Consider the following 26,097-nt stretch of genomic DNA (forward strand, 5'->3'; position numbering starts at 1 on the left):
GAGCTTCTGGAGCACGCTTGTTTCCTTTACTGTAAATACAGTCAATGCATGATACTGTCAGGAATATTCACAATGTCTGCTTGTTGATTTGTGTCACTGGCCTGAACCATCTGATTAAAATATGTTCAATCTAAAATCAACAAACACCTGGTGACAGAAAAATGACCAGATATGGAATGAAGCTCATTTTCATATGCAGCCTCCAAGCAACATGAGTGGCTTTGTGCTGATGACCATGTACAGTTCAGGTACATCTTAAAAAATGAGATTATTGTGAAAGAGTTCAATATTTTTTTGTCATTGCTATATTGTATTGTTTCATTAAGCAGTGAAATATTTCTTGTAATTTTGTTCATTCTGGCAAATTTTGTGTCTCCAAAAAATAGAATATTGTAGAAAGTTGCATTTTGGAAGTTCATGGTGTTTTGAGTTAAACCTTTGTAAGATCTAAGTCTGGGTCAGTAGGACACAATCGTCATGGTCACGCCCCCCACAAAGAGGGTGTGGGGGCTTGAAATGTTAATTGCTGAACAAGCGAGATGTTCAGAGTGTTGTATCATTCAAGCATATTCATAGAAAATTAAGGGAAAGGAAAAGGTGTGGTCGGAAAACGTGCATCAGCAACAGTGAGAACCACAACTTTGAGATTATTGATTGTCAGTCAAAATCCATTCAAGAGAACCAGTGTGGATTGAGTTCATAGTTCATAGCGTGAGAGTCTAACATTTTAGCTTTTTTTTGTGATCTTGTGTAATGCTTTTATTTTCTAAGACAATATTGTCTGTAAGCCATAATCAATCAAAATATACAACTTTTTATATTGTTCATTTTATTTCATACGTACAGTTAAAGCATGTTGTGTAGGCTTTAATTTGCTTTACGAGAGTTTGCTGAAATAATTGACTGCAAGTCGGTTAGACCAAGAATGGTTTTAACCAGGTTACAGTTGAAACACTAATTAATTTAAAGATTCTTGGGTGGGATAAAATGTAGCACAGTTCTGGATGAAGCATGTAAATAACAGAGCTGTTTAGTGCCTGATCCCCAGAAACCAGGATATTAGTTTGAATTCTAAGTCTTCTCTTAAGGTTTGTAAATCGTGTACTGTATCCTTAATTATGGTGGTCATAATGTTATGCCTGCTCAAAGTCTGATTCAGAGGCAAGTAAATGACTTAAAACAAATGAAAAAAATCATGATTGCAAATACAGCTGATGTATTACATATCTGTACGAATATTGTATCATCTGCATAAAGACAAATCCAGATTTAGCGATTCCTTGTTGTTCTTTGTCTATATTACCAGTTTTAATCTCAATCTTTCTATCTCTTAATAGCCATTTTCCTGGATTTAACACCACTATTTTAGGTTGTTCCGAGTTCACTTTAGATTGGTGTAATATCTTACTTTGTTCTGGGGCTGCAGAAGTCTATATCTCTGAAGAATTTAGCGTAAGCTCATTAAAAATGTTTTCAGGTTGGTGATTTTAAATCTTAAGATTCCTCACTCCGCTCTTGTTCTGTATATCCATTCTTAATGAGCAAAGGCGCTAATTCCCCTCAGTTTATAAGTCTGTTGAATAAAACAAAGGCAGAGCAAAGGCATGCGCGAGAGGGGAAAAGAAAAAGACTTGAGATGGTGTCCGCTGGGGGTTAGCGAAGGAGGGAGGGACTGGGTAAAGGGAGGCGCTGAAAGTGCTTAATTAAAAAAGTTGCTCTGGTGGGTTGACCATGCTCTGGCTCGCTGGATGTTTTGAGGTCTGAATGGTCGGGGCCACAGTCCTGCTTAAAATCTTGCTAAAGCAGGGATAATCCCCCATCAGGTCATCCCCCAATGGGGCCCTGGCACACACTTTCAACCGTGAAGAGGGCCAATCAGGAGGAACGGCTTTGACGCAATGGAAATGACCCTGGAGAGCGCCGCCACAGTGGTCTTTGTCTCTCACCCATCCTCCTCCATGTTTCTTTCCCCATTCAGCCGGCAAAAAAAGATATCTGTCCACCGCCTGGCCTTCTTTTAAATGATTCTCCTGGACACAGCGTATGGGAGACAAATCTAATTTATTTTGGAAAAGGGGGAAAGAAAGACAAAGGAGAACCGCACTGACAGTCTGCTTTTGAGTCCTGTGTAAACATTTTCAGTAATATAATCTGTACATGTTGTATCTTTGGATGTTTAAAACAAACTGCCCCGATTAAAACGAACCAGTGAGGATGGCTTTAAGAAAAGACAGTCCGACATCAAAGCTCAGCAAAAAGGAACCCTGGGATTTTATCTTCACTTTTATCATCCTTTAATATGATCCCGCTGAACCCGGGAGTGTCAGAATGTCTCTTTTCTTTTTTGGTAGCTTTTAGAGGTACTACGTCAAAAAGATTTTCACATATATTCACCGCACGAAAATGCATAAAGCCCAAAAGCCCAAAGGAGATGGGAGGTTCTCGGTGTCCAATTGTATCAAACCGGATCATGAGGCAGAATCCGTTGCGTCCAGGTTCCATCACTAAAACTGCAAGCTAACAAAAACAAACTGACTCATTATCCCGAAGAGGGTCCACCTGGTGCTGGGCGAATCCTCCTCCGAGGGCATCCGTTGTCCACGTCGGCCAATCGATCCCTCTGATGTGAAAAGCGGTTTTGATCGGTAGCGGTTGCTATTGACAGCGGGCGTCCTCCATCCGCCGGAGACGCCTCACTTCAAACAGGCATGATAATTCGCTGATTCGGGCAGTGAGAAAAACAGTCAGAAACGTATAGATCGGATGCCAGCACACACTCCCACAACCCGCCGTACACACACACGGGGCTGAACACTGGCCTGAGGCAGTGCTGAGCTCCTGCCACTGTAATTGCAGTGTATGTACCCAATATTGAGCTCTATTGTTTACTGTCTTCTCCTTTAGATGAAAACAAAACCAACTATATTGCTTTAACTGGCTGAACAAAGGCTCTGGCAGATCTGCTACAATCTGCAGAAAACAGTAACCATCCTTTCATAGCAGGATAAAGAAGCAAACATGTTTTCTTTTTCACTTTTAGTCTACATTTTCAAACCTCGTTATCTTGTCCTAATGCACTCGCTTTGTTCATTCCCTTTCACTCTCTCCAAAGCGTATTTCTTCATCTATGAGTCTCATGACTGTAAAAAAAAACAACAAAAAAAAACGTTTTTTTTTTTATTCATCAGTCTTGTCTTTATGGATGTCGGTTAAAATAAGCATCCAGGCTGACCAAATTGTTGCAAGTGAAACTGCCAGAAAAAGACAAGTCGATGGCAGAATACACAGTTGCTACTCTAGTGAACAAGCCAGGCTGATACTGATGTAACAGTCTTCATATAGCCTACTGTAGTGTTCTCCTGATCAATATTTTAGTGTGAGTACACTCAGATCTATAATCCATGCATCTCTGTTTTGATCTTCTTGCCTTCCATCAGGGAAGCGCGGGAATTTGCCAATGGATCCGTGTGCCTGGACTGCGACAGCCAATGCGAGAAGATGGACGGAAATAGCCTAACGTGTCTTGGCCCGGTAAGACCCGCCGGATCGAACCAAACCGCCTTTTCTTTTTTTTTGTCCGAACACACTTGAGGAATGCGGAAATAGACTCCCCTCATTTGTCTGTGCAAGTTAGTTTCATATCTTCTGAAGTGAACTTGTTTTGTTGGAGCCTATCTGTTTTGCGCATGGGGTTTGAGTAAGTGTAGGTGCTGTTTGCAAAGGTGAATGGAAGGTAATGGGAGAAATGATGAACTACCACTCCTGTTTAGCTCCAGCAGGCGCACATACACATTCGACACAAGCAACAAAAACGATTATGTCCTAACCTTCATATAAAGTAACCTTTAGAGACTTGTGTAAAAGCTTCTTCTTGCACTGAGAACGTTACCAGACAGAGTTTACAAAAGGGAAACATGGAAATGTGTTACGATGTCAAACTAGAACTGTAGTTTTCATCGGCTACCAAGCCCCTAACCAGGAAGTCCGTCCTAACCCCACCTCTCCACCCTCCACATGTTCAACTTTACAAAACAGGATAGTAAAGTATCACATTGTCTGTTTATGTTGCTCAAGATAGACAATTTTTGCTCTTTTACAAAATAGAAAAAAATTTAACCACTGATAATAAAAGGAAGTAGTAGACATTTCCCTTTCTTCTAAAAAAAAGTGTCATTTTACATCTGTGGTGATTTACTTGTGTCTGTCTTGGCATCATCGGACTGTTTTGTTTGTTATTGTCCTGCTTAAGTCTAAAATTTCATGACAGTTTTTATTAAATATTTGTGGCCTCCAATCACTTTCATTTCAACTATTTTGGCCCGAATGTCAAAAAGTTTTAGAGCAAACACAAGATCCGTTGTGTGTCACATTTACTTGATGACATCTAATATTAACCAAAGGTTTTTTTGGTAACTGTTAGCCGATGACTTAATGAATCGATTCTTAGTCATTGTTTAGCTATTTGCTGATGACTATAGTGACCTAATGGTTAACTTATACTTTGCTTTAGAAAGTAGTTGTTGGTAACCATTAGCTGATGTTTTCAAGAGTAAATCATGGGTCAACTGTTTGTAACCATTAGCTCGAGACATCTAAATGAAACCCTTAGGTAGCGTTTGGCTTCGTTTTAGCTAATGCAAGCTAATTTTTTTTTGTTAGTTTTTTTAGCTTTAGTGGCCTTTATTTCAAAGTGCTCAGACAGAAAAGTAGGTAATGAGAGAGAGGAAAGACATGCGCCAAAGGTCACCAGGCCGGGAATCAAACCTGCGACAGCCGAGTTGAGGGCTACGTCCTCCTTATGTGGGTTGTGCTTAACCCCTGCGCCACCACATCACCCCAACTACAGTTTACATTTTTTCAAAGAACCCTTTTTCCATTATTTTATCTAACAGCTTCATTTTAGCTAATGAATACCAGACTAAGCCATTAAGTAACAAATGCCTTACTTTTAGCTGTCTAGACTGAGTCAAGGGATAAATTAAAATAAATTAGTGAACTTTTGATCACTGAATCATTATTAATTAATAATATATGTATTTTTCATGTATTTATTAGAAAGTTCAAGCTTTGTTTCAATTCACAAACATTTGCCCCCAGCTGCCCCGCCTGGGCAGTACAGAAAATAAGAACCTTCAGCAGTTTTCTCCTCTATCCCCAGCTATTCATAAAGTTTTTTAGAAGAATCAGTGCAACATATTGTTGACAGTGCACCAAATGTGGACATGATATGTTTATACACACAATACCCAGGTTCACATTTGCAAAGTTGCATTACGGGAAAAAAGAACCCAATGTCCTGCATGGCTGATTTGGGTGAATAAAGTGATTGTGTGACTAACCTTTTCTGGCCGCCCCGTGAGATAAGGAACAAGAGACGGAAAAGAGAGCGACTCCTCAACGATGCACGCATGCCGCCGACTTTGAGATGCTGCTCACATCTGAGTAGTAAATAACACCAGAGTCAATCATCCGCGCCCGCTCAAACATACATACGTATCCGACTACATTGAGACATCTGTATGCACCCGCACTCGCGCCAACACGCACATGCATGCGCACAAACATGCAATGTGAGAATAATGTTTATTGATGGCGTGTGGCCGGATTTGTCAGACTTGGAAAGGCTGTCCATCAGGTCACTGTGGTAGTCATTAGCAGCAGAGCGTGGTGCCAAAACTCCCTGAACCTCTTCCAGACAACGGCTCGAGCATACGCATACAAACTCCACTGCCTCCCCAGAATTGTAAGTCAGGTTTTTTTTGTTGTTTTTTTTATTCGATTCCCCGACACCTTCTTTCCTTCAGACGCGTAAACACACAAAGAGTACAGTCTGGCTTTTATCCCTGCTCACACTTCACTAGCCATCTTACTTATTCATGATGCGGCTGCAGCTGAGCTTTTTGCTCAGTTACCGTTTGTCATCTCCTCCATCACTTTCACCACGCACTGCTTTTTGACATGACCTGATTTTTCATGCATTTTGGCAATTTTAGCGAGGCTGCCTCAGAATACACTCTGGGTAATTTTGCTCTGCACATTATAAATCGCCGGATGGAATTCATGCGGGTTCTGCCGGGCTAAATTAGCCGCAATAGGAAGTGAGCAAAGCTGACACAATTTGCTGGGTTTTGAATTCGATTTTGCTCAATTTTATTCTCTCCGCTCATTTCTCATTCTATTTCCCTTCTTCTTTTCTTTTTTCGGTGTTACCTCTTCATGTATCGTTTTTCTCAGCTTGCCTTTCTTTGTTCGATTGACCCACTAATCCTGTTACTGCATCCTCCACCTCTTTGCTCTTCATTCGCCCCTTGTCCACTACCTCCTCCTTCCTCCTTCTCGTCGTGACTCATCTTCTCATCTCCCCGTTTCTTCTTCTTCAAAACTCCCAGGGCCCAGACCAGTGTGTAAAATGCCTTCACTTCAAAGACGGGCCCAACTGTGTGGAGAAGTGCCCCGACGGACTGCAGGGCGCCAACAGCTTCATTTTCAAATACGCCAAGGCCAACAACGAGTGTCATCCCTGCCACGCCAACTGCACCCAGGGGTAAGAGAAGGAGGGATGCGTGAAGATTGGCTTCATATGTCTGAAATTTTATCCATTTCTCTTATCTGTTCAACTGCTAGTCACTCTCAATATGTTGCCCCAACCTTTCAAGACGTTACAAAAGGGAAGTGCTTTTGCTCCGTTGACCTTAATGGAGCAAAAGCAGATCAACTGTTAGTGAAGGGGCAGGTTGCAGACAAACAGCAGGAGGATGGGGAGATATGAGCTGGGGAAACCATAAAGCAGACGGCTGGCTGCAGATAAATAAAGCAAAGGGACAATTGAACAAGAGCTGCATTCATTCAGTTCGGAAGGGTCAGATTTAGCTCATTATCAGGTGTTATTGTTGCTGCAGGACTCATTTCTTATAGAGAAGACAAACTATTTTCTGGTTGCACCAGAATACTAAAGAGGAAGTGTTGTGTGTGACATGAAGCCACATTTATGGTCTCCTGAGCCGCTGGAACATTGTAGTAGCCTATGTCCATGTCTCACAACACATCTGTTTGTTTTTTAGAATACCAACAACATTAAAGATTCCCAATTCAGTGTGGAAATTATCTTTGGTATTTTGAAATTGCCATTTGGAGCCATTTGTTGATATAGAAAAAAAATGTCCACTTCTTTCCCAGCAGAGGTACTTTTTCACTGGCCAAAGTTCTGACATTAATTCAGTATTGTCTTTGGTGACTTTGTCAAAGTTTAGCTGAATGAAGACCATAAGAAACATTTGTGTTGTAGAATTTGTTAGCTTAGATGACCTAGCTTGGCTCTATGGTATGCTAGCTTGGCGCTATGGTATGCTAGCTTGGCGCTATGGTATGCTAGCTTGGTGCTATGGTATGCTAGCTTGGTGCTATGGTATGCTAGCTTGGCGCTATGGTATGCTAGCTTGGTGCTATGGTATGCTAGCTTGGCGCTATGGTATGCTAGCTTGGTGCTATGGTATGTTAGCTTGGTGCTGCACTCAAAGGTAAAATGTTATCTTACTTATTTTCATAAATATGCCACATTTATTCTGCAACATGCTAGCTTAAGGCTTTGATCCTCTCAACCAAGTCTGATTAGACCAAAGGCATAAAGATTATGAGCTAATCTTTATGCTCATAATAAAGATTAACTCTCTATTATGAAATGGAGTTTTCATAATAGGAAATGATCCAAAGTTGATATGAAAAAATCACCATTCACTTAATTTTGGTTGTGATAATGTCACAATGTAGGTTGTATTTTCTGTTGCCATTACGGATAAATATACAATTAAGAAAACATTTTTTACTTAAAAAAAATGTTTTTCTCTTAAAGCACTCTTTTTCACTTGTACATTTGTATAAAAATATACAAAATGTTGATCAAATCAAAAGATTGTTCTTAGCTTCTTGAATATTTTATTAATGAAGGAAGAGTGCTTTCTTCAACATGATTTGTAGCTAATTAGCTAATTGCTAGGCTGTTTGTTTGACGACGAGGCAGCTCTGACAGAGCCTCAGTTGTCACCAGTTTAATTCCAGACTGAACCAGCTCTCCCCATTTTCTGGCCAATTTGTTGTGTTTTGTGTGCTCTAACACAGTAATTCAGGAAATCTTCTCCTGTGTCTACCCTGCTGCTCAAAAGCCACAACACACGGATCGGGATTTAATGAGCAGTGACGAGTGCGCTCTAATCACTTCCTGCTCACCTGCTGTTCCCATCACTTTCCACTGAAACACCTTTCATCTGAACTATGCTCCAGCAGCAGAGGTTGCTGCGACAGATAGGACATAACATGCACACTGCACACTTTTTCAAATTAGAACAGCTTTTCTTTAAAGGCTGATTATTTGCCAGTTTAATTTTCATTAGTATTCATTTGGAGGATTTCCTTCCTTCCGCTACTTGATCAATATGGACTTTGTATTTACTTTGCATTCTTCTTAATATCCATTCCTTTTTGGATATACCGTCTTTAAGATCATTTCCTGAAATGTACACAAGTTCAAAACACTGGAGTTAACTGCAGCGGTTTGTCCAAACACCAAGCGCTTTCATCTTGTGAAATATTGAAACTTAACCTATAGTCAGAGTTGCCTGGCAACACTCATTAAACACGCCTTAAAGCTTCAAATGATTTGAACCGCAAATGTAAGGTACCTGGCAGAAAAATAATAATAGTGTATAACATGGAAGTATTTAGGAGCACTGTATGAAAACATTGTTATATACTCTGTAACTGGCTAATGACGTTGGAATATGATTTGATGCTTCACTGTTCACATAATATTGAATGTATTTCATTATCCTTAGGTTAAAGACTAAATTAGCAGAGATTGTCCAATAGGAATTCACCCTGAACAGAGATTAAACACAAAACACAACAATAAAATTCATCAATCCACACATTGGACCATCCATTACGGGTGTAGACTATCACGCAAAATGATCGTTATGTTACTGCTTTCTTAGAAGGTAACGACCAAGCTAAGTTGTTTATTGCAACTCTTTCGATAAAACCTTCTGTTTGAGATGGGAAATATTATTTTAGTTTTGTGCAGCTTGATAGTTGACTCAAGATCTCAGGTCTATGTTTGCTGTGAAGCTAAAGCAAAAAGACAGTAACACTTTTGTCATTTTTAAATTTATCTCTAGCCGTATCGTCACGACATTCTGCAACTATGTTGCATGTTTTCCTAATGTCTTGCAGCCCTCATCAAGTTTCTAATTTTCCTATGCTCCACATTCAAAACTTTAGTATTTAACCCAATTTCTAAATTAACGTTAAAATAAATCGACGCCTGGAAATGTGAATCTATAAAAGTACGACATTTTGAGATAAAATCCCTGAATACCAAGAAACGAACATGAAATTCACTGATTGACCCAAAAGCCAATCAGAATGAGCCATCATAAACACTTAGAACCAATCACTGCAAACACAAGACTTCACGTCTCCAGTGAGCTTTGAACTGGTAGCCGAATTTATGGGAACTTGGAGGAGGAAAGCTGAGAGAGTGGATTTATCTGCTGTAGTCACTCCGTAATATAAAACAGTGATTTAGAGCTTCTGATGTTTATTAAAAACTAAAAATACTTTCTTGCTTTGTGTGGGGTGTAATCTCAATTGTTTCCGTGTTTTATTATTGTTGTTTAATAAAGCATGGTGAAAAAGGAGCTACATAAAGCGGCGGCGGCGACCAGCAGGCTGCAGTAAACCCTATCACACCAGAACAGATGAATCTCCATGCCACCTACACTGACCTGTCTGCACCTCCAACACAACCTCACACTGTGAATCTTTCAACCTCCATCCTGTTCTTCAGGAAAGGAGGATTATGTCACCTCGTTTCTGAATCCTCTACATAAGTAGATGTAGCTGTGGAGGATATTTACATCCTCTGTTTCTTCTAGTTCTGTGCCGTAGCTTTGCTTTGCTGACTGAATCTTGAGCGACCGCGAGCTTTCAAATATCACACCAAACAAAAGCATTGCCCTCCAGCCCAAACACCTCTTCCCTGACACCTTGACAAGTGGTCAGCCCTGCTTCCATTTTCCAGGCGCCCCTCCACCCACCTCCCCCATCCCACACGGAGACGACTGATTGACGGGGAAGAAAGACAACATGAGGTCTGCTCATAACCTGTCCCTGATTTAATAGATGCTCTCTCTGGTTTCTCTGCCCTGCAGGTGCATCGGGCCGCGGCTCCAGGACTGTGTGGGGATGATGGACAGGTAATGCATCTCCTGGTGCATTTTGGGAAACGGGGACCGGGGGGAGACCACCGTCAGGTTCTGCCAGAACTCGTTAAAGTTCCTGTTAAAACCCGCTTCGCTAGATGCTCATTAACAAGAGGCTGATGCGACCCAGAATTTTGTGTGTGTGTGTGTGTGTGTGTGTGTGTGTGTGTGTGTGTGTGTGTGTGTGTGTGTGTGTGTGTGTGTGTGTGTGTGTGTGTGTGTGTGTGTGTGTGTGTGTGTGTGTGTGTGTGTGCGTGTGCGTGTGTGTGTGTGTGTGTGTGCGTGTGTGTGTGCTTGAACCAAACTTGTGGTCCAGTTAGGAAGTAGATGTCTTTCTGCATTTTCAAAACAAGCTTTTCTTTGAATAACAGTGCTTCCACAGGTGTTGTCTCCTAAATCTGATCATTTCTCACAATTTGAAATATGACCTCCAACTAGAGACATACTGTATACTGACATAGATCTTCAGTTGCAGTAATAATGCTGATAGTTTGGATTATCCAATACAATGAAGACTGAATATTAACTTCTTCCAAAACACCTCCAGACTTCTGCTTTGCAGTTTTTATGGATCTTCTTAAAAATGCGGGTTGCCTAATGTAACACAGTATTGCATAAGTTGGTTTTAAATGTCTGTATCCATAAATCCATTTAAGAAACAGCCTGAAAGGAGACAGTAAAGGGTCAATATTATATAGTATTAAGTTGAAACTGATAGTTGTGTGACCACTATCATGGGCACGTTACCTTGTGGTATTGTTGTGGTCACACTAATGCTAATCTTATAGCAAAGCAAATCTAGTTTTTTCTTTAGCTCCTTAACGTTTTTGCTAACTTTGAGTTCTCTTAGCGCATCTAACTTCCCCAATGTGAATTTTTCCAGATAAATTCTACAGCGCTAATTTTACTTGGTTTATTTTCAGTATAAAGTTCGACATCTGTGTTGAAGTTTAGGTTGTCGACCGCTAAGACGTTTTCAAATAGTTAAATGTTTACATCCATGCTTTTATTTTGAAGTGGGTGAAGATTGTTGACGCAGGAGTTCTGTTAATACGTAGACAACAAACAAATGAGGAATACAAAACAATTAATTAAACAGATGTATGCAAAAATGCATTATTCATGTTAAGTTTTGCTACATTGACACAAATGAAAACATTGCTATTGTCAAAAATAAATCAGTAACAGCTGAAGTAATTTAAGGTTTTATGTGAGATTGATTGAAATATGTAAATCCCTTCCAGGAGGCCATGAGCCAGTCATGAATACAGGAAGCAGAAGTCAGACCATTGAACTGTTTCCTGAGGTTGATTTTGTGGCGACTCTTTTCTCTGAGTTCCTCCAACGCCATCATCCCCTCGGTCTCATCCGCTGACCCCGTGTCACTCTTCCTGCTGTAAACCATTTCCTCCTAATTTAGGGAGTCTTTTCTCTCATCCAGCGCTGCCTCAACCTGTTATTCGTCTCTACGCCAGTTCAGGTTGTTTTCTCTCCGAAACCCTTTCCACTCTTCCATTTCTTCCCTCTTAGATTTTACAGACAATTTTCCGTTTTGGAAAATTCCCCTTTCAAATCAATTCCCTCGAACTTCAGCATTACTATTTAGCACATTGCTGCGTGTGTGTAATTATGTCCAAACTCAGAGCCTCTTTCTAAATTTCAGGCTCCACCATCCTTAAGTCTGCCACAATCGACATGGCGCATGCGGCTGCACCTTGCTCCGCCGTACCAAAGCAGGACCCTGGGCTTCCATTAGCTGCTAATGGCTTTTACAGCTGACAGACTTTTTAACTTCAAGTATCAAAGCAGGGAAAGTTCTGGCGTCGGAAAGGGGTGAATGTGGAGCAAACAGGGGGAAGCGAAGGGGAATCGCCGGGACAAAGAGTAATATAAGGGTGGAAATTAATGGTAGCGTAACAGTATCTACAAGTGCAGTTGCTATATAAATGGCAAACGCATTAGCGGTGTCATTAGGGATGAGAGAGAGCTTTTAGCACCCAACCTTTTACTCTTCCCTACAGCTGGTTCTTCCTCGGATGGTGGATAGCATTTTAAGAAGGAAAGGTATTTTTGATTACTGGATTACTAGAATGTTTCTCCAGCTGAGGGAAAGAAAAATCCCTGAAGTTTAAGTTTTAGCTCTCAACGTTTCCTGGTATTGATTAAGTCATGAAGACGGGGTAGGCCGGGGTAATAAAAGCTGCACCTACTCCGCTGATGAAGGAACAAGAAACACACAGCACCTTTTGGTGACCTGTGGAAATGGAAGAAGCCTGTTTGGCCTCACTGTGTGTCGCCAAATCGTAAGAGTTTTTCAGGAGCCTTACAGTTTAAATGGTGAGAATATGTAAGATTTTCTTTCACCTTTATAAAGTCTGAACTCAAAGACAAATGGCAAAACTGTTCATCTTTATTTTAACAGGAAACATTTAGTCTGATTTACTGTTAAGCAATAATAATTTATATAATTTTCTGCTAGGGAACGTATGTAAACCAGACATTTTCATGCACTATATAAAACAGACTATTGATTTTTTTTTCACACACTCTGATGTGAAATCAGAATAAACTTTTCCTGTTTTAGGTCAATTATGGTCATCAAAATTTGTTCAGTTTGCTATTTTTAAATCAATATTTTTTATTTCTTCAAAATAAAAAGTTTAATTACACTTCATTAAAAATTTTTACCATTTCCCTAAAACTATATGACTTTGATCAAATGTTTTTTTTATCTATCTACAAGCTTCTCACCATAGTGAGATAGAATTGAATCTTAAAACTCATTTGTCTTTTGTAGGATATATCAGTAATTATTAAAAAAAAAGTTTCAGTCAAAGGTTTTACGAGGCTTGAAAATAAATAACCTTGTCTACACTTTCCCAGACACAACCAAAGATGAAAAGAAACGGAAAAAAACTAATAGAACAGCTTGTGGAGTTGTTTGTTTTAAGACCTTTGTAGACAAAACCTGGACAAAATAAAGCCGAAACATAAGATTAAAAAGTCCTTTTCAAACACGTTTCTTTTCTCTGAAACATCAGATTGAATGCACATTAACTGATAAACTACAGTCAAAAAGCAAACTACTCATTGAGTCCATTTGATTTAGGAGAATCAAAGGAGGCGCACGTTTGGTCCAGGATCCATGAACCCGAATCCGTCTGCAGGCGGAACAAACCCGGCCGTAACAACCGGATCTGAAGGACTTTTCGCTGCTGCAAACAATGTTTACAAGCTGGTTTATTCTTGCCATAGGGCTATGTAGGAAGTATTTCTAAATCAGAAATTAGCACAACAAAGAGCAGAAATATGTTTTTGACTCTGACTTGTACCTGCTTCTCAAACAAACAGCACTGACAGAAACAGAAATTTAGATTTGGGTCTTTGTCCATAGAATAAGTTGACCATAGTTGAACTTCATATGAATATGTCTGACTGCTTCAACAGTTTTTACTGTTCTCTTTCCAGGACGCCGCTGATAGCAGCTGGTATCATTGGTGGGCTGTTCATCATCGTCATCCTGGCGCTCAGCGTGGCCGTTTACGTTCGACGCAAAAGCATCAAGAAGAAGAGAGCCTTGAGACGCTTCCTAGAGACAGAGGTAAGAGTTGAGTCTGTCTCTCCTGCATCGTCTTCTCTTTCTGTCATCATTTCTTTTCCAAGCCTGTGGAGGGGTTAAAACTTGTCAATATTTTGGGCTACAGTGGATTCAAGATTTTTTTTTTTGTAGAGCAAATCTGTTATACTCAAAGGAGATTGCTGAAATATATACATTCAATGGTATTTGGCACACTATTTTTCATGTACGCGATTTTCTCTACACCCAAAATAACTGCCCATCATGTGCTGAAATAAAGCTAAAGTTTTGTTACTAGCTAGCTTCGACTGTACTGGGGCATGTCTGACATTGTAAGAGATCTCTGGGTGAAATTTATATCCCAAACCAGAAACGCAACACTAAGACAATGTATCCGTATTAGTGAACATAGAGTTAGAAATGGGAAAAACACTTGCCAGAATCTGCCACTAAAATGTCAAAAACAACAAGAAGATTAATGAAATTGAGCTCTTTTGTCCTGCTGAGTCTCAAAGTCTGGTGGAATGTTTTAGCTTGAGATTGATTTGGAAACCTGGGAAGGGAAACGTTAGCATTCTAGCAGCAACCTAATGGAAAACCACGTCACATGTCAGGAACTTCTCAGATACTGAACACATCCCCCTGTTCTCCAAAAGCAGGCGAAAAAACTAAAGCTAACAACGCATTATTAAAACTCCCAAGTTTTAATAAGGCAAAAATAAGCTGTTGTTTGGCCAAATCTAAACATTTAGTTTTATTTTTAGGTTGGATGTTTGTCTCTTTTTAATTGGGGGCCCTTCTGGCCTTTCTCCCGTTAACATAAGCAGACCTTCAGACGTCCAACCTTGAGCAGGTGCTTATCCAAACTGTGTGAGCGTAGGAGTTTTTTTTTTTTTTTTTTTTTAAATTATGCATGTCTGCCATTGCCCATCGATCTGGCCTTGAAGAGGGTTCATTTCTTGGAAGCCTCAGGCGGGCGGAGTGGACTTTATATTCACAGGAGAGAGGAAAAGATGGCTGTGCCAGGGATTGTGGAGCTAGCGTGTGTGGCTCGCGAGGCTTTCTTCCTCTTGTGGCGCGTGGAGCCCCAGCAGTTATGTCATCAGTGTCATCGCTGCGGCCCAGTCGGGGCAGGCTGCCTGTCGGTCTGCATTAGTGTAATTTACAGGTAGAAGGCGCAGCGTTATAGACAGCTGTCAGGCTGGAGACGCGGGAGGGCGACCGCGGGGCACTTCCTGCCTCATCCCGGCCGTATGCATCCATCTTAATCAACTCGGCTGTGTTCCGACAACAGCTTGACCTCGAGGGGAAGCGGATCTGCTAATGCACTGTCACGGAGGAGGAGAAGCTGGGAAGGTGCTGGCCGACGGGGATTCCTTTTGCTCCTTTTGCATCTTTCTCCCTTCATCTCGTCCTGAAACTGATTTAGATTTCCAAAGCACGGGCGGCCGCGCCGCTGTCCTCCCAGGATGCCTAATTGTGGTGTAAAAGCAATTAGGCCCAATCAAATCCTAAAAGCTCTAGCTAGGTCGGCCTCAGGGTTGTACTAAAGGTTTAATCATCTCGACGGCATCCATTTAGACACGTTAGTATATAAATCCTTAATGTGTCCGGTCTCTATTCATGGGTCACGCCAATAGGAGCATTAAGAGAACAAGGAGGAAGGAGAATTGTGCCTGAAAGTGACCTGTCAGAGTTGCAGCCTGCAGCAAAACGAAGTAATAATCTGTTCCAGTCGTCTCAGCAGAAGGAGGAATAGTCCAGAAAGATCTGGTTTTTTTGCTCATTTTCATTGAATAAAACCTGCAAAGGACTCATTCCACTAGAACCTTTTCACATTTTGTCACGTTACAAACACAAATCTCAACATCAGCGTTGAGCGCTGTGCACTGATAGCAAAGCACATTTTTTTCTTCGAGCTTTAGCGTTTTTGCTAACTTTGGATCCGTTTAGCTCACCTAGCTTATGTTTGCGGCTATATTCCAAAGCACAAAATTAATTGGTTGATTTGTAAACATTTCTGTTGAATATAGTTCAGTTTTGGATAAAAAAAAATAATGTGAAAACCTCATTTTGGTTTTTACTGCTGTTGTTGTCGTCTGATATGAAAGTGACAAAAAGAGAGAATTGAGCAATGTGTCCCAAACACCCAGCAGCGGTGGCTGCAGCCAGCGGTTGTTCTAGGAAGTAAAAAGTGTCTGTATTATATGAAATCATGCCACACTTTTCAATTTCTGAAACCGTTTATCATTTTCCTGCCAGCCTATGTCTGCGTACTGCTTTATGTTGGCCTATCACATTAAACTCTCAATAAAGCACTGACGTTTTGCAGCCATAATGTGGCTAAATGTGTGGGAATTAAAGCAGTTTCTTTCTGAAAGGACTCTCGGCGAGTGAGTCTTGGAGAAAGAAGCGCAGCCTGTGTCAGACTTTCCCGCGGCTCTTCTTTCAGCCTGACGAAGCTCGGCGCTCCGCACGGCCGGCGGACGTGGGCTCTCTATTCAGACGTATAATAGAGCTGACTCTGTGCCGGCGAATGGAGCTCAAGCTTGTCTGGATGAGGGATTTTGGTGCGGCGAAGGCTCAGGGACTCCCCCCCTTCCAGCTCCCCTCCTTGTCTGCCGCAGCTGTTTGAAAGAGAGAGCTCACCTCTTGTGTCAGACCGGGAAGAGATGCCTCCAGTTGTGCGCTGTCAGAATGCGATCTGAGCACTCAGCCATTATTTCCATATCAAGGACACGTGCGAAGGCTGTCTCAGTGTTGACTTGCAAAACACACTCCTAAAACCTCTCTTTATTGTTTTGATTTCCTCCTCCCTTTTTTATTCTCTCTCTTTTTTTCTGTTTCTCACCTCGGAATAGAGAGAAATCCTGAGCCCCGTATGAAAACCCCTCATCCTGTTGTGTCTTTGTAAGGAAGGCCTCCTGAAAACAAATTGCTTTTCTCCCTGGAAAGAACGCGGCAAACAGCCGCCTCGCCTCGCCGCTGCGAGCTTTAAACTTTGACCCCCATACAATGAAGCGGGACTAATGCGCTCAGAATCGCCCTCTCCTTATTTCCTCAAGGTCCTCCTCCTCCTCTTTAGCTGCTTTGTGTTCAGACGGGGGATGTGGACAGCTCCAGCACTGCTTACACGGATCCCCAATGTTTAGGGATAATGGACAGGATCCTGTTGACCGGCTGTTTTCTGGGCAGTGTCCTCCATCTGGAGTCCTACTAAGTAGTAAATAGACTTCCAACCAGATGCAGATCAGTAGCTAAAGCCTGGGGTGTAAACCTAAAACTCACAAGACGACAAGAGACACATGTTGTTTCTGTTGATTTCTTTTAACTCTTCAGATCTCAGGAGAGGGTTTTCAACTAAGCATGGCCCCAGTTGGTATTGATGCTGTGATCGTGATGTAGCTCACATCATCAGTTGTTTTAGTGTCTAAAAAGCTTGCAGTGCTTCCATGTTGTTTATTTCTCATCTGTTCCTCTGTTGGTATTTATCATTACTACTGGAATCCCAAAATGTTGCGAAGCAAATGCTTTAAGAGTAGTTGGGGCAACTTCTACTGCAACTTCGTCAGACGAAGCCATGCCGACCATAACTGGCTAGTTCTCACAAGTTAGCAGTCTTCTTGTTTGACGAGATCCTGTCACGCCCCAACCTGGGGTGTGACAGGATCTACCCCCCAACCTGGGGTAGATCGGTGTGACAGGCGGAAGCTGACATTGAACCGACGAGCTTCCGATTGCAAGACAGCTACCCACTGAGCCACAGTCACCCCGCTGCCTTAAGGACCCGACACATGGGAAATTACGTTTCTCCTTTTCCATTCATTTACTAGGAAACTTTAGTGCAGTGACGATTGCTTGTCCTCCTCCATCCAAGCAACCAGCGACGTTTGTCCATGTGAAAATTTCAAAGTGCACAAGCAGGCTAGGGACGTGACACAAGAAAGGTTATAAATGTTGAACTTTTGTAACACTCCATTGCTATTACCATCTAACTCAGAAGGAGAACATTTTACCTTAAAGACAAACAATACAAACCAAGGAGATTACTGGCATTCCCCTGAAAGTTGAAGACTTCTAAAGCTTCAGTCCTCTTGGCCTTGTTGTCTACTTTTTCATGGGGTTGGGAGGCAGCGGGGATTTTATGTCATGAGGATCCACATTTGTCCCTGAAGAAGCAGAAAACTAGAAAATCAAGTCAGAAGCTACTAGCTCAACGTACTAGTTAGCTGCAGAATACTTTGATGGCATCTTTCTTTCTAATTCTTTCTTTGACTTGTTGCTCTGCCCTTTGGCTCATTTATACACAAATGCCCAACTCTAGTTCTTCAGTCATTACACAGTGCAGTGGAGACCTTTACTCATCCATACCACAGTCTGGATCTGAAAAACTGAGATCTGAAATGTGTTGGTACAAGTTATTTAGCATATCTGTACAACCCCTATAAATATGCTGGTTTATATATAGAATGCAGAGTTATGCTCATCAGTGTTGCATGTATAACTATTGACATACAGCATATAAAAGACAAGATGTGGCGATGAACTCGAAACCTCACAATTAGACTTATGCCAGCTGAGCGACAGTCAATGACGCACAACAAATGTATGAATCTGACTTTTTTTTTTCTGTTTTTTTGCTGTCATTTTGATTCACTCCGGAGGCTTAGAAAAATGGAATTGACAACAAAATTTGTGCGGCTCGGCTTTAGACACATCCTGCCAGCATTACGTTGAATGTGTGTTAAGAGGGTGACTCAGTGAGTTCACTTGAAAGGTGCAGCGAGGTGCCGTCGCTCTACCGGAGCATAGTAGCTATGATTGGATGACATGACTCATGCTGAACAACAGACGTTTTGCTTTTGTGAAAACAAAACTAAAATAAAACAAAGAAAGTGTCTGAGTGTTTTGATGAACAGTTGCATTGCTTCCACCCAGCTGTGTTGTAAAAATATGCAAATTGGCTTTATATTTACCGTTATTCTTACAATTTGTAGCTTTCATTTGAAACAGAAACTGCCATTTATCACACTGTTTTTTTTTTGTTGTTATGAATTAATTTCCCTGAGACATACAATATTAAAATATACATTATATATTCATATCTATATATAAGGCCATAAAGATAAAATGTGATATGTCATCAATCAGGATATAAGAGAATAAATGTGACATATTAGACTTTTCTGGTTCAAAAACAATCCCATAACTTTTCAGCAACTTTTCTAACATCCTGCTGGGGTTTGCTGTGCAATAGTGCTAAAGCTAGCTTGCGCATAAACAAATGGAAAATTCCTTTTCAGCTCAGTTATTTGAATATTTTTATGCTCTGAAGCATTTCTGTTGGCATCTCTATCTATGGGTAAATAGTGTTATATAATTCATTTTAGCCTGATTATTAAAAGTAGCATTACTGGAACATCATTTAATAATCACTTTAGTAAATACAGCTGTGTTTGAATGATTTTCCTAAATAGTAGTTTTATTCCAAACGGATCATAACTAATATTATTCTCTGCTCTTAGCTGCTGGCTAAAAGGTTTCTCCGTGACAAAGCTGCTTCACTTCAGTGTGTTTCAATTACAAAGCATGACAACGGCAGCATTTCTGAGCGGCTAATGTGAACATTAAAGCGTCCACCCGAGGGGCTTTCAGAGCAACTTGATGTTTGAAGACACTGTTTACTTCTCCAGCGCTCGGTAATTCTGCGAATGTATTCTGGCTGGAGGCTCGAACGCGGCGCTTATTTGTCCAATGAAGCGTCTGCGTCCCGTCCACGGCGCCACCAGTGCAGCTCATTTGGCGGTGGCACTGTGCGTTATTAGCTGGTAAATAAAGTGGCGTGGCGAGAGCGCGGGCGAGCTCAAGAGAGTTTTACTGGCCTTGAGTCTGTATTGTATTTAATAGAGCTCTCCGCTCAGTCCAGTCCAGCCTTGTCCTAATGAAACAATAACAGCTACAGCCTGTCACCATCTGCTCTTATTACCACCCCACCGGAACCCCCCCTCAGTCTCATCTCTTCCTGTCAGAGCCCCTCCATCACTTTCCACCTTCAGCTGCTCTTGTTTTCATTGCAGCCGTCCAAAAAATGTTCACAAACACACAGATGACGATCATTCTCTTTGCTGAAGCAGCCTCATATGATGATGCAAGGAATAAAGGTAACACTTTATTTGAAGGGGTGTGCATAAGACTGACATGACACTGTAATAAACATGGCATAACACCTGTTATGAACACGGAGTCTTCATGAATATTTGACTGTTGTCATGAAGTGTCTTTCGGTAAAAAAAAAAAAAAAGCTGCATTAAAAGTCCATTTAAAGTGTCAACTTTGCATTATTTGGCAAATAATAATAAAGTTACATTAAAATGTGCATCTAATTAATTTAAACAAATAGCTAAGAGAAAACAAATGTCATAATGGATGGTGATGCTGCAGGCAGAAAGGATCTCCAGCAGTAGTCAGTATTTGCAGTGACTCTAAGGAGGCCTCTGACTGAAGACTGTTCCTGTATTACAGTCTCATGAGCATCATGACATGCTAACAGCTCAGTATCCGGGCAGCAGACATTATGTTCCACACGAACATGTCCTGATGACGTCATCAGCAGCTAGCTAGCTAGCTAGCTCTGCTAATCCATTTCCTTTGGTCTTCAAATCTCTGCCCGGTGATATAATTTGGTCCTCCACTAACTCCTCTGGGATTTGGGGTCAAAGTTCACATATTGGAGCATCTGAGATGCTAATCGGCTGCCTCCTGATGATAAAAAAAAAAATCGGCTTGTTACCGCGGTTGCACATCATAGCTGTTTGAAAGTAAAACAAAAAAAGAGCAAACATCTTTCCAGACTCACAGCATCCAGAACCAGAGGGAATATTTGTCTGAAAAGGCGAAATTGTAAACTTTATAAAATCAAACTGCAACTTTATGCAACCTTTAGCTGCTTATTCCCTCCATACAGATCAATGCTAAACAAACATTCAGCTGCATAAACATACGTCTGCATGAATATGGAAGACGACCATGATTAGAATTAGATTTAGGTTAGTAAAAACTTATATTCATATAAGCCTAATAAATTCTTTATATTAACCAGTCTACGCACACACACATGCACACACACTACCACTGATACAATATGCATGCATAGATAACATCTAATCTGCATTGAAATGCGCTGTATATTGCTTATGTTTGCATTCCAATGAGAATGAACTTTGGTTCAACCGTTGACATTTTAAAGATTTAAATATATTTTTCTATGTTATCAAGCAGTGAGAGTTTCTCCAATTGGTCCGGCCGTAGCTCCTCTGCTTTTCTTAATATCCTTCAACGTTTTCCTTTGGGCCAGACGGCACACCAACCAACATATTTTAACATTTCATATTTAGACACCAAGGAACCAGCTGCCTCTTTTAGGGAGACCGTTTGGGGATCAATGTTGTTGCAGATTTTTTAGGAAACGCTGTCAGGTTCATATTTATGCCATTTCGTTGATCCTCTACTTGTCTATTTGTCTCCGTTTTTCAAAGTCTGGTTCAGAAACTGGGTCAAAGAACAGAATCAAATGAATTGTACTTGAACTGCTGCTCTGTTTTGTTATTTGGGTTGTTTGGGGGGGAATGAATTGATTTGATCTTGATCTGAAATTGAAGTTGATCACTTGAATACATTTTTTAAATGAAATTCAAGTCAACTGAATTGAATCCAATAAAACATCAAGTAACTGAGTGGAAATTGCTTGATTAAGTTAAACTGATACTAAAATGAAAACTTTGAGAATTGAAGCTAAATTGTGATTTCATTGAAATTTATATCAAAATAGAATCTGAATTGAAAAAAATTTTATTGATGAATATTGAAGATAATATTAAAGTGAAATTGTATTTAATTGTAAATTCACATTAAACTTGGATTAAATGTAACTGAACCGAGGTGACAAGCTGCTAAACGCAAAAAGAAAACTTTTAAAGACAAATATCAGCTGCTTGGATTGAAAATATCAATAAAACAAGCTTTTGCATAAGATGCATGATATAACCATTTATTAAAATGCATCATTGTCTTCATGATGTGCTTTTTGGGCATTTTGTTGCATTTTTACTCCACTTCAAACTTAAATTGAATTGAATGAAAGTTCCAGTTTTACAGTAAATTCCAGACTCTAAACGTTATTCATGCTGACAGAAAACAGGAGAAGAAGAACCCAGTGTTTATAGTGGAGCTGGTCAGGTTGAACAACTGAAGCCAGGTGAGGCTTCAGCTTAGTAGCTTGGTTGCCGTAGTAACGAACATCCCCGTAAAACAACCAAATCTTCCATTTTTACAGTGTTCACTGTAAAACAAAATGGAATCATGTTCCAGTGACTCGTCTCACAGGTCCCACCTGCTGCTTTGGGGCCTCCAGTGAATTTTGGCTGTAGTGGCGGCCATTAATCGCTGTATCATTGCGTCTTGTCCCGTAGCGCTGACGGATCTGGACCGGTGAGTGCGCTGTGGTCGGGCCGAGCCAAGCGGCTGATCTATGGCCTCATTAGAATGTTGGATGGCTGCGGTCGGCTGGTGATTATGCTGCTGATGGAGCGCGGCCCAGCAGGGACTCGATAGGCTGATCGCTCATTAAGACGCGTATCGATCAGAGCCATTGACTCCCCGGGCCTCCGTGTGAACAGGTGTGTCGCGCTCTGGTGGCTCCATACTCCTCTTATGTTGGGCGGGGCAGAGCAGGCGCCCTGTTAAAACCCCGACCGGAACGTTTTGGTGTGAGCACAGCTGCCGGGCTCCACAGACGTTACAGGATGCTGGCAGACGACACAAGATTAAAATCTTTTATTCTGAAAATCCGTCCTCTAAGCAGGGTACACCCATCCTCTACTGTACCCAACAGTGGCTGTTTCGGCAAATTCATCAACTGAAGCGAACTCTGCATCTTTATGCTGCGGAATTGCTCTTTGAAAGAAGAAAATGTGACTCTGGCTCCTCCTGAGCCTTAACTCTTAAGTGCGTCTGGATAAAGAAATGACAAAGTGTAAAACGTGCCTGCTGCTCTGAGGAGGGCAGGTTTTAATTCATTATGTTTAATAGAGCAGAGCAGCCTCGACCTTCACTCAGTTCATCTGCTGAAAATGGTTCATTTTACAAGAACCAATCACTGAGGGGAAAAAAGTTAGCTCTCGTCTTAAAATACATTTTTCTGCTCCGGTGCTTTGAATTTGAATATTACTGTTGGTTCCAGACAGGTGGGAGGATTGTAGGAGTCCTACAGCGGACCCCCTGTGTGCTCACAGGGACCACAACCACTACTCAACAGACAGAAAAACACTTCTAGATGCATATTTTTTATAGTTCAAACACCAAATATACATTAATATGCATCAAAACGCACAGTGGAAACTGTTTTAGTAGACGCTAACGTCTTCTACAATACGACTTTGCTTTTGGGGTTTCAGCCAATCAGAACCAAGGAAAATGAATAGTGTTTATCGATTGGCTGCTTTGCAAACACCTGCCATTAGTGTGTCAAGTAGCATTGCTCTGAAGTGTTTTAGCTGAATTTTCTTTTTTATAGTTTCAAAGAAATCTGCAAATAGATACATTTTAAATCAATAATTTGGAGTTAAGCTGCAGAGAAAAATTGCGACTTGGAGAGAAGAACCGTCTCCATGTCAACTTCTACTTCCTGTTTGTTACAGTCCTGGGTAGCGTCAACATCTGTTGTAGTTAGCTTCGATTATTTCCTCCAAATTAGATAGAGAGACTCCTAGCTCAAGTTTTGTGTTTTGCGACATTTTAAAAGTTTACTCTAAATTCACATGACCATTAATGGAAACCTGGCCAATGACAGCTTCTGTAAGGTTAGCTGAGAACTGTGATTGGCTGAGCTGAACTGAGGTGTTGCTACTAGAATATAGAACCTGATCAGAAACTAATTGTTCCCGTTTGTCTTCATTGCTAAAGTAAGGAGTGTGTTGTGTGTGTGTGTGTGTGCGTGCGTGTGTGTGTGTGTTGTCCAGCTGGTGGAGCCCCTGACCCCCAGTGGCACCGCCCCCAACCAGGCTCAGCTGCGCATCCTGAAGGAGACGGAGCTGAAGAGGGTCAAGATCCTGGGCTCTGGAGCGTTTGGAACAGTCTATAAGGTGATTTTTAAAACATTGACACAATGTGATGATGGATCTGAATTTGAACTTTAAAATGTGAATATCTTAAGTACAGAATAATGGTCTGTGTCAGGGTCATGCTGGTGTGTGTCGGGTGTGTGTTCCTGAGGACTAGTGGGTGCATCTTCATGGTCGCTGCTCGTCTGTTTCAGGGCATCTGGGTGCCAGAGGGGGAGACGGTGAAGATCCCTGTCGCCATAAAGATCCTGAGCGAGGCCACGGGTCCCAAGGCCAACGTGGAGTTCATGGACGTGAGTATTTCTGACTCTGGGTCGTCTCGGTTCAGCTGCCCACAACTTCTCATGAGTCGGAGTCTGAGTCGGAGCTGGTAATAAAGAGAAACTCACGGCGGCGTACAGCCAGCATGTATTGAACAAGACTCTATTTAAAAAAAACAGTTCCTAGCTTATGAGATATGGCTTTATTGGAGTCCAGAGCGATGAAGGGAAGTGGAAGAAGGAAGGAAGCGGTGGAGTTTCTATCAGCTTCTCTCTGTCAGCCACGCTGGGTTTGACCTCACCGGCTGTTTCGCTCAAATATAGTCACATTCAGGTTATTCAGAACCTTAGAGGCACCTTGATTCTCCTCTTTCTCAGTGGTTCTATGTTGATTATTTTAGTGCTAATAAACCCATTTGGACCAGGAGGCAACTCACTCTGATTGGTTCTTTTTCTAGACCTCAGTTCATGATCCTGTGGTTGAGTTTTTTGCTTTTTGGGAAAGGGATAGGGTTAGGGTAATTCAAAAATAATTAGAGTATTTTTGAATGACATTGAATTAAACTGAAAGCTTGTTAAACATCTCTTCTTTCGTCTTGTCTAGAAAAATGAACAGCTAACATGCTAACTGAAGCCTGCAGAGACTTCGTTTGTTTTCCACTCTTGGGAATATTAGCTAATGTTTAAAATGTTTTCCACTTGTGATGTTTCCAACGGTAACCAGATGAGCTTGAACTTGTTTGGAAACAGCGTTGTACGCTTCCCGAGTTGATGTGTATCAAACACTTGCACCTCGACTGTGGTCCTACCTCGGCGTTGTGCTGCGGATCAACAACCTGCCTGAACTCCAGCGTTTATAGAGCCGCTGATGAATCCCATGGAAGCAGCAAAGGGACACTGTTCAGCTGTTTTTGCCTGCTGCATCAGCTGTGATTCAGTCTCATCACCTTTTCCAGATAATAGATCCATTAGTCGTCCTGAATGTCTCACTAAGAGGCTGTCTTGGTGACATTTAGGAGCTTAACAAAACACACTGAGTGTCCAGCCTCCTGAAAGCAAAGTGTGGTGAATTTGTTACGCGACAGCCATCGTTCGCCATCTGTTTGGAGGATTTAATGTAATTTTGACAAAAGACGAGATGCAGTTGCAAATATTCAGAAATAAATGTAATAAAAAAAAAAAGGTCTGTAATATGGTCATAAAAACAACGCTTTAAATTGCAGACTTAACTTATTTCAGTAAATCAATTCAAACAGTAGAAATGATGTAGATTTTGTCCAGAGGGTAAGCCACAGAAGGTCATTGCTAAAGAAGCTGGCTGCATCCACTTTGCTCCATCCAAGCATATTAAATGGAAAGTTGAGTGGAAGGAAAAAGTATCAGAAAAACGGTTCCAAACATGAATGAATGTGGCGTGTAGCTAACTGAAACCCAAATTCACCTTTTCTCTAAATTAAAAAAATGAGTGATGAAAAGTTAAGTGGAAGGAAACACTGTAGCCTTCTTTGTATGAATGGTAATTGTCTGAGACGCCTTAGAGACGAAGCAGAGACTTCGGACTTTGATTGGGATAAAGCTTGGGTCGAACAACAGCAACAAGTCGTGATGCCAACTTCTGTTTATTTATTCACTTTTTGAACTTAAATATTGAAATACATCAACTTTTCAACAGCATTTCTATATATAGATGCCCCAGTATGTCTGTTCTCTCCTACTGTTCCTATTTAACCTTTTTTTTTCCCCAGTTTTTCTTATCCCAGCATCTTTCCTCCTTCCTCTGTTTCCTTCTCCCAGGGGGTGTGTGTTGTGTGTGTGAGGGTGTGGGGGCGGATCTGTCCATCCAGAGCCAATATGCTCTGTCTGTTGGCTTGTTAAACAGCAATCTA

At 41.2% G+C, this 26,097-nt stretch overlaps 1 protein-coding gene across 3 annotated transcripts in view; it reads left to right on the forward strand.

Moving 5' to 3' along the window:
- LOC103476823 (receptor tyrosine-protein kinase erbB-4) overlaps nt 1-26,097 on the forward strand; it is a 282,377-nt gene that overhangs the window by 213,850 nt on the left and 42,430 nt on the right. For all 3 annotated transcript variants that reach the window (XM_081614884.1, XM_081614889.1, XM_081614885.1), the window contains exons 14-19: nt 3,438-3,531; nt 6,390-6,544; nt 10,206-10,250; nt 13,725-13,857; nt 23,850-23,972; nt 24,146-24,244. In XM_081614884.1, coding sequence (XP_081471010.1) covers nt 3,438-3,531; nt 6,390-6,544; nt 10,206-10,250; nt 13,725-13,857; nt 23,850-23,972; nt 24,146-24,244 — 649 coding nt within the window. The remainder of the gene's footprint in view (nt 1-3,437; nt 3,532-6,389; nt 6,545-10,205; nt 10,251-13,724; nt 13,858-23,849; nt 23,973-24,145; nt 24,245-26,097) is intronic.

The sequence above is a fragment of the Poecilia reticulata genome, chromosome 2 (assembly GCF_904066995.2).
Source record: "Poecilia reticulata chromosome 2, P_reticulata-male-v2, whole genome shotgun sequence".
NCBI lineage: Eukaryota > Metazoa > Chordata > Actinopteri > Cyprinodontiformes > Poeciliidae > Poecilia > Poecilia reticulata.